This window comes from Lagopus leucura, unplaced genomic scaffold, assembly GCF_019238085.1.
Source record: "Lagopus leucura isolate 7727_CA_CO unplaced genomic scaffold, USGS_WTPT01 Super-Scaffold_73, whole genome shotgun sequence".
Taxonomy (NCBI): domain Eukaryota; kingdom Metazoa; phylum Chordata; class Aves; order Galliformes; family Phasianidae; genus Lagopus; species Lagopus leucura.
In genome coordinates, this window is record NW_024962252.1 from 85,964,644 (window position 1) to 85,974,206 (window position 9,563).

The 9,563-nt window shown below is 43.4% G+C and overlaps 1 protein-coding gene across 1 annotated transcript; it reads left to right on the forward strand.

Annotated features, from left to right (window-relative positions):
* Window positions 1-4,046: 4,046 nt before the first annotated feature.
* On the forward strand, window positions 4,047-8,468 carry DEGS1 (delta 4-desaturase, sphingolipid 1). The gene is made up of 3 exons (XM_042862219.1): window positions 4,047-4,188; window positions 4,851-5,593; window positions 7,241-8,468. Exons 1-3 carry the CDS (start codon window positions 4,107-4,109, stop codon window positions 7,385-7,387), a joined length of 972 nt encoding a protein of 323 aa, XP_042718153.1. The 5' UTR covers window positions 4,047-4,106; the 3' UTR covers window positions 7,388-8,468.
* Window positions 8,469-9,563: the final 1,095 nt, after the last annotated feature.

Consider the following 9,563-nt stretch of genomic DNA (forward strand, 5'->3'; position numbering starts at 1 on the left):
AGTGTCTTTTTTTAATACGCTGGTGAACCTGTAGAGCTATGTGTAAACTGAGATTCAAAGAACAACAGTGTATTGTTACATGAAACATTCTCCCAGAGTGGTGCCAAGTCGGAACCTTCAGCTCAAGGAAGCTGCAAGTCAGCAGGTGCATCCTGACCCTTGGCACGCTGCCAAGCACACTGCAATTGAACCAAGCCCACTCAGCAGCACGGGTAGAGAGGAGCAGTAAAACAAGCTCTGAAAAACGCCACCAGGGACTCAAGAAAAGTGCACAGCCTATTTTCCTTTCCACTTCCTGGGAAGGGAGAGTTCAGCACTGGATGGTCCCAAAAGGACTGGAATGCACATCAGTGGTACAGAATGTAGAAAACAGAGTGAATTAATAGCTTAGAGAAAATAGCTGGACGTTAACTTCTGACTCTGTGTTGTACCTTATTAAATAAAAAAGGATGCATTTTGCAATACACTAACAAGTTGATACCTAGGCTGAAGTAAAACTAAATTAATTTTGATTTCTGTGCAAGTTTACAAGGCTTAGTGTGTCAACATGGTAAAGTGCAGCGATCGTTGCAACTGGTGACCGTATAATCTGTGCAAGAACCTCAAACCAGTCAGACTGAGGTGTTGTTCATGAAGTAACACGAAAAGTGTTTTATTTGCAGCCAGTTATCAGACTGTAGCTTTATGACTTGTAGCAAGGGCTGGGACTGAGCAACTCAAAGTGGAAGGAAAGCGATAGCACTGGTTTTCCGTGGTTCGTTTCTGGAAATGGCTTAACAGCAAGGCTGGCTTTCCTTCTTGAGCTTATTTTATAAAACCAGCACCTTCCTTTTTGTTTTACAGTTGTTTGGTGGGTTATTTTTTCCTACGTTTGTATATGTAATGAACATGGTGCAGATGGTCTCAGAAGACTCTAGAAGCTGTACAGTGATACTTTCTGAGGAAGGAGCTGTCAGCAGTCACATCCTGCTCCCCACATGAAACAACGCGGCATTTTCCTGTGAGTATGGAATTACAGAACACAAGCATCTTCTGAACAAGGCCTGATGAATGTAATTGGTGAAAGCCCTGCAGTAAGGAAGACTGCCTGCTTAACAAAATAGATCGTTCAGATTCAAGAGCTAGTAAATTCTTAAATTCCTAATACCCTTTTCATAATGCATTAATCACAGATGTGACCCTGATGTTATGAGGATATCTTCACATAGTTTCTTCACATAAAAGTTAAGCCTGTTTTGAAACAGAAATCCAGTTGCTTTTGTTGAGCTCTTCTAACAGTTAACTATGGGAAGTTGTCTTATCAGCTGAGGTTGTCGAGGGAATTTTCAGCATCAAGACCCTCTTGTAAATAGGATGGTATAGCATGTAGTTAAATCAGTCTTCAAATGGGACTAACCAATCTCTTGGTATGCCTCCTGGTTTTGAGAACATAACTGGAAAATTGCAGTGTCAGACCATTCTTATGTTAATCAGTAATTTCACTTTGGAGTATTTTATAGTAACGTGTCTACTAATTGTCAACTATTCTAAAGCAATCCAGTTCCATGCCTGTGGCACTTTGCACCGTATTTGGAGCAGCATGCGTGTCCTCTGCTGTGGTGGAGTCGTGCTCACTGCATCACACCTTCCTGGTTGGGCCAGCTTTGGTTTATGTGTAACCAAACACTGCAGGATTTTTGTCCTACCCTTGTGCCATCTGATGACATGCTACATGCTGTGTCTCTGTCTTCTAAAAAGAAAATATCAGGTAGGAAACCTGTTAGCTTTCTGAAAACCTAACAAATCTGGATTTGTTCTATGGACTGCTTAAACCAGAAAGACTCAACGATTAAACAGAAAAAAAAATATATAATAATAATAACAACGCTTTCCTATTTAATATCTTTCTCAGCTACTTAAGCTTTGTTTGGCTGACATGAGCTGTTTAGTTTATGAATGTTTATGGAATGCTGTATTAATTTTTCCCACTGAAACTTGTGGTTTCACAAACCTTCAGCACAGTAACTCTGCCTCTGTGTACCGAGCTCTAGTACTCCTTGAGTGCTCACAGAAACCATCAGAAACGTTTCTTATCAGCAGACCCATTCATTCTTTGGCAGGATCATCCCAACAGATGAGAAGGCCTTTAGTGCCACAATGGATAGCAGTGCTAATATTTGAACTGCAACCCTAAGGGATAATTTTCAGAAATGTTATATACAGGGCTTAGAGTGCTCCTTTTTTTTCACTGCACATTTTAACACAGAGATTAAAAATGCATGTAACCAAAGACATTTACTGTTCTATTTTACAGAGCCTGTGCTTTGTCCATTACTTTACACTGTTTTGAAATGGAGTTTGTATTTCCCCTGTGTTTGGTACAGCTACGGCTCAGACTTTTAGCAGCTCGTGTGTACTAACCTTGATTCATTATTATTAATACATTTTAAATGAGTCATCATGAGCCCTGAGATATTCATGTGACATTAATAGATAAGGTCTAGCTTTCTTTGTGATAATGTTTCCTGTTCTTTTTATAGCTGCTATGGATTTTGATTGTTTTAATTTCAGTGGACAACAAAAAGTCCAAGCAAACAGTTGTTTTACTTAAAATCATCCTGGTAGGCAAACAGTTCACAGTATTGTACAAAGCAGAGATGCAGGAGCAGATTAAATTGAGTTTGGCTCTTAGAGAGGAATTTGCCAAAATTGTTCCTAAAATAATAGAAAACATGAAGAAATCAGAGACCGTGGTGGAGGCATTTTGAATTGCAGTTAGATACCTTTAGATACCTCTAGAAACCTTTAGGCAAGTCCTTAGAGCCACACATCCCTTACCTTTGGAACAGAACACATTTTTTTTAAAGAACTGCTATACTTTCTTATTATGTATTGAATTCTCGTTGCATTATTTTAACATCCTATTTATTTTAACAATATTTTAATGATCCAAAAATACGTTACTGCTTTATTTATATCCCGAGTACAGCTGCTGTAACACACTGTTATTTCCACTCTCGCTGCCTAAGAAAATGAGTCACAGGGAAGTGCATTGTCTGCCCACATGCCTCTGACAGCTTTTGGACATGTCCAAACAGCTGAAAGGGGCACAGAATCACCCAAATCACACTCACAGAAACGTAGGGCTTGGAAGGGACCTCTGGAGATCATCATGTCCAACCCTCTGCTACAGCCATTCCTTGCAGTAGGTTGCATAGGGAAGCAGATCTTGAATTTCAACTCCAAGAAGCAGAGTCCACAACCTCTCTGGGAGCTGTTCCAGCGCTCCCTCACCTTCAAAGTAAAGTTTTTCCTTGTGTCTGTATGGAACCTCCTGTGTTCCATCTCGTACCCCCTGCCCTTAGTCCTACCTCGCTGTCTGAAGGCAGCGTTTCTGAAGGGCAGGCGGGCCGGGACGCCAGCACGAGAGCTCTCCCACAGTGCACCGCCTCGCGTCCGCAGGGCAGGCCGGGGAGGTGGCTGTGGTGGCAGCCGGGTGCGCGGGTCGCGGCAAACCCACTTCCCCACAGGACGGGCGGTGCTTTCTGCCATTTTGAGTTGTGGGATGGGGACAGAGGGACGTTTGGTTTCCGTGACGCTGCGGAACCAGAGGGCTCGCAGTGGTAAAGCGAGAATTACAAGCCAAGGAGTGTCCTTAACTCCTAATTAATTATGCATACAGCATTATTACAAACTAATAATGCAGACAACGCTGTTACCAGTTCGAAACGCCAGTTCCTTCCATGCGTCTTGCTCTGTGCTCCGGCCCCGTGGCGTTACCGAGCCCTCACGACAGCGGGGCTGAGCTCAGACGAGGCCCAGGGAGGGCTACCGGGCTTCCGCTCCGCCGAGTAGCGAAGGGACGGCTCTCTCCTCGCGGCGCGACCGCGACACCGCTACCCCAAGGGCAGCAGCCCGCCCCACCCTGCTGCGCCGAGGCGCCGGCAGCCAGGCAGCCCCTGAGGGCAGAGCGGGAGGCGAGGCCTGACAGCCTGACAGATCGAGACGTCCAATCAGAAGAGAGAACGATACGAGGGGCGGGGACTCTCTCAGCCATATAAAAAAGGCCGTGCCGGTGGGCGCCGGCAGTCAGGCGGCTGAGGAGTGGGGGTGTTGGGGTTGTCGCCATGGGTAACACCGTCGCCAGGGAGGACTTCGAGTGGGTGTACACGGACCAGCCTCATGCCGACCGCCGCAAGGAGATCCTGGGTGAGGGGAGGCGGCTGAGGCGCTCCTTGGCGCGGGCTGCGTGGCGAGGGGGCTCCCCGCAAAATGGCTGCCGGCCCCGCCGTCAAGGAGCCTTGGAGGCGGCGGGGCGCCCGGGCCGAGCCGCTGGGGCGGGGGGGGCGCGGGGATGGGGCTTTGGGCCGGGCCTGAGGACGTGGGGGTGGCTGCCGCCGCCTTGCGCGGGGCGGGGGGGGTGGGGAAGGAGCGGGAAGGAAGGAAGGAGAGAGAGAGAGGGCGGACAGCGACGGTGTTGGATAGTGACCGGAAAGCTCGCATTAGGGCTTGTGCGTTGTGTGTGGGTTGTCGGCTCCACGCCATTTCCTTCCCAGATAGGTTGAGGTGACATTAGCTCTTGCCACGTTACTGGCAAGCTGCTGAGCGACGGAAAAATGCAGAAATGGCTGAATTCTGAAAGACCTCTTATAGGTATCATTAGTAGCGTGTTTTTGTTCCTGTGGTAGATGAGTCCTAGCTGAGTGGAGGGGAAAGCATGTCTGTGTGTTTCTGTGGCTTTATTAGGCTAGAATTCTGTGAGGAAAGGTTTGTGGTGGTGCCCTGATGGTTGGACACGATGATCTTAGAGGTCTCTTCTGACCTCAGTGGTTCTGTGGTATCTGTATTTTGCGTAACTCTCTCTCCTGTAGCTAAACACCCGGAGATCAAAGAGCTGATGAAGCCTGACTACAACCTGATCTGGGTGGTGGTGCTGATGGTCGTGGCGCAGCTGACTGCCTTCTATCTGGTTAGAGACCTGGACTGGAAGTGGGTGGTATTCTGGGCATACGTGTTTGGAAGCTGCATCAGCCACTCCATGACTCTGGCCATTCATGAGATCTCTCACAACAGTGCCTTTGGCAACTGCAGAGCAATGTGGAATCGATGGTTTGGAATATTTGCCAACCTCCCACTTGGGCTGCCCTACTCAATATCCTTCAAGAGATACCACATGGATCACCATCGATACCTGGGAGGCGATGGAATTGATGTGGACATTCCCACCAACTTTGAAGGCTGGTTTTTCTGCACTCGCTTCAGGAAGTTCATCTGGATTGTTCTTCAGCCATTTTTCTATGCCATTAGACCCCTCTGCATTAATCCCAAACCAATTACTCGACTTGAAATCATCAACTTGCTGGCTCAGCTTTCCTTCGATATTGTGATCTACCATTTGTGGGGAGCCAAATCCCTTTTTTACATGCTTGCTGGCTCATTACTTGGCCTTGGGTTGCACCCGATTTCAGGACACTTCATAGCTGAACATTACATGTTCTTAAAGGGGCACGAGACTTATTCCTATTATGGGCCACTTAATTTGCTCACTTTTAATGTTGGCTATCACAACGAGCACCATGACTTCCCCAATATTCCTGGCAAGAGCCTTCCACTGGTAAGTTTAGTTCTGAGGCGGTTCTTTTTCTTACACTGAGCCCTACTCTGATGTGAGAATTGGGAAGAACACACGCTATTAGAAGAATGGAAGCTAGAAAAACCCCAGAAGTTAGAGTATGGAGAATCTCTTAAGTTCAAGAGTTGAACGAGGGAGAAATGCTGAACAGATTCTAACTTGCTGTTCCAGCATTCCTTAAAGGAGGGGAAAGGCCTGTCCTCATGCTATCTTGGCTCTGTGTTTTATCTGACTCCTAGGTTTCTGTAATTACAGCAGGCCACCAGTGTTCTTCTTCAGTTAGGAAGTATGCAGAAATGTAGTTAAGAAGTTAGAGGCACCTCCAAAATTTTGTCAGCTCTGTTTCAGGTATCTTAAGTAAAATAATAATGTGTACTTATCCTTCAATCGCCTTTACCAAAGACATTCTCTGGTAAGGAGAAGATAAGACCAGAGATACTGCTACTATGTGTTGTAATTCTACAAATGTCCAATAGCTTTCTGTTCTGGAGTAGTTTCAGTTTTGTCTAGTGAGAACCTTTGAACTCTTTGATAAGTGTCAGCTGTACACTGACAGTTAAGGCTTCAAAGCTAAGACTTAGGCTTGCGGCATCTGCACGAGTGGCAGATGGGACTTTCACACTGGTTTTCTCCCTCTTTCAGCTCAAGGGACTCACTGACTTGCTGTTCATACCTAGCTTTGTGCTGGTGAACCAGATTTTACTTAATGTACATATGTATATTTAAGTTCTAAATAGGGAATTAGTTTTTGCTGCTACAGAACTGGTAGGCTATGGCTTGAATAAGAAAATGAGGATTGTTTTTAAAAGAAGTGTAGTTAATTTTGTTGGACTGGAGTCTGCTATTTGGTGAGCTGAAGATAGCTGAAGTAGTGGGGTACTGCTGAGCTGCACCTGCTTTAGATGACCTATTTCATAGGTGTGATGATAAATCAGAAGTATCCTCAGCTCTGAACCCAGCATGTAAATAACTTGGTTCTGTTTGTTGCTTACAGAGATTAACGATAATCCTCTGACAGTAAATTCTGTGGAATTCAGTGAAAGCTCAGTTTTGTTGTGTTCAGGCTCTTAAGGCTTCAGGATGGTTAATTAGAAATAAATGTCAAGGATATTTGATTGAAACTCCAGCATTTCTAGACCTCTAGCTTAGAAAAGCAGTCTGTTCAGCCTCTACATCTAAGAGTAAAATCTCCGGAAGCTGCTTACATTCATTCTGAGAAATGAGGTATTCCTGAGAAATAGTGTTCAGAGTGAGGTTTGAAACTCTATCTTAAAATGGCTGTTAACTCTTTCAATTTCGCAACATCTTTTTTTTTTTTTTTTAGTGAGACTTGTATATGCATGAGCCAGCTCTGGACTGAGTCACTTCAGCCAGCAAGCCAACAGCTTTTGTGCTTTCTCAGGGCTGGTGAGCTGCATGGTTCTGTAGGCAGCACGGTAAACAGACCTCAGGGGTAGGCTCAGCTTGTTCTGGCTCTCCTCTCCAGTGTTACGAGCTTTTCAAACTACTGAGTTGTTTCAAGAAATTGCCACATTATGACACTAATAGCTGTTCTAGAGTCTAACATCTAAACTGGTGCTAGTGGAAATAGTAATGTAAATAGTAAATGAATCTCATATCTCTCTTTAGGTGAAGAAAATAGCAGCTGAATACTATGACAACCTGCCACAGTATAACTCTTGGATAAAAGTACTTTATGACTTCGTGATGGATGATACAATCAGCCCTTACTCACGCATGAAAAGGCAATTAAAGGGTGAAGTGAAGCAAGATTAAACTTCTGGCGACCAAAAAAACTTTGTCTGCTTGCTTTGAAGTGACTGGTACAAAGTCTCTTGCTAAAGATGTTAACTAGTGTCCTGAGTTAAGATCCACAGCAACACAGCAATGCATTCTTAAGGTTATTTTGTAGGAGGCTACTACCATCTACAGCATTCCTAGCAGTACTCAGATTCATTGGTTAAATGTGTTTGTTTGCCTAAGGATCAGTGTTATACACACAACGCTAAATCTCTTTGTTACAGGATTTACTTTGGCAGGTGTTAAATCTGCATGAAATGTGTTTGGCGCTCATATTTTACAAGTTCTTAATGTAATGCACTGCCCCTACCATGCAGTTTAGACGATGGTAGTATTAAGATGCTGTACTTATCTGTTAATTCTAAACTAACATGATTCGGTCAACTTATATCTTCTGTTGAACTTATTTCCTGGTTCAGGGGTGGAAAAACAAAATATCTGTTCTTGTTGAAGTAGGTAATGTTGTTTGAAGCATTACTCAAAAGTAAACTACCTGCTCTACAGAGAGTACTCTAAAGGAGCAATGTGTCACTTAGAATGAAATAGCCATGTTCTAGATGGCTTATGTGGTGGCCTTGTTAAAAGGTGGGGAATTTGATGGTATCACTGTTGTTGAGTGTCCTCACCTACTCCTTAAGTGACTCGTGCTAGTATATAGCTTGAACAGCCAGTGCCTGAAGTTGTACCTGCTGTGAGGGAACTTGGCATAATTGAAGTTTCTCTTACTGCAAAAATCTTGCTATGGTTTGGAATTCTTCTTATCTACAAAGGAAAATGAGAAGGTAGAATCTGGTTGGTTCTGCTGTTACCATGGATTTAAATACTGCCTCTAATATTTACACTTGCTTGGAAATTTGGCTGGTATGGACGACCAAATCAATTGAACCAGATAGTGTTCTGGCAAACAATGCTAGCTAAAACAACTGGCAACTTGACCTTTTCAGTGTATTAGTTCTTTATGTGTGCAGAAAGCTGTTGCTAAATGTTCTTATTTTTTTTTTAAACCTACCCTACATAAACACTGGTCTTACTTACATAATAAAATGTGGTGAGAGCACAGGTGATGCTATTGAATTACTTGAAGCATTTAAAGTGGGAACAAAGAATGGATTTACTGAGCACTGAAGAACCTTTATGTACCTCAACACAGCATATTTCTTTTGTATCATTTAATGCGTTGGTGATAATCTTAAGTTGTGGAAGATGGATACAAATTGCTCCCAAATATCAAATGGTGATTCTATGACGTGTTCTTTTTTTTAAAAGGTGGAATCTGATAAAGGTAGAAGGCTCAGGCTGCTGTCTATGCTGGTCTGCTATAATTTCATTTTTTTTGATGCCTTTAATGCCTGCATTTTTTTTTTTTTTTAGATGGAATACCTGAGAAGCATACATCCTTGCATCTTAATCCTCACTTGATTGCAGTTCTATTTCTAATAGAGCTTTTGCTTTTTTTCTATAGAAGCCTGGGCCCTTATATGTGATTGAGTAATAGAAGTGGTATGAAGGTGTGCCAACCAACCATTTACAACATGACTTCATTGTGATACTAATGATGTAGTAGTTAGCCAGCATATTGCTCAGGGTACAGTGTAATGTCCAAGTAGACCTTATTCAGTATTTTTACATGTGATTAAAAAGCTAAGATTGAAGTAATATTGGGTGAGTTTTTAACTGATCCCTTAACACTGAAGTTCTAGATCAAGCTAGTATTCTAATGGTTGCTGCAAGAAGAGCTGTCCTACTGAGTGGTATTGTGGAATGAACTGTTAAGAATTACTGCCTATTCTTTCTACTCTGAAGAAAATTTGGTTTGGAAGATTTGAATGGAGTTAAATTGTAGAACAGTTTATTTTTTAAGCCCCTTTTGTATGTCTGCTCAAGTGAGGAATTGAATGGTGGTATCAAGTATCTTCAGTGCTGATGGCTCACCATAGCAAAATGAAGGATGGGAAGTCCCTCCATAAGGTTTTGTAGCTACAAGACTGGATGAATCGATTATCTTTAGTTACCTAGGAAAACTGAGATCAGAGATGAACTTCTTTTGTTAGGCTTAGTAGCCTACTTTCAACTCTGCTTACAAACACTTTAAGTGCAGGATGGTGGAGAGATCTGAGGAAGTTATCTATGCTTGCCATCATCTTTCTGAAAC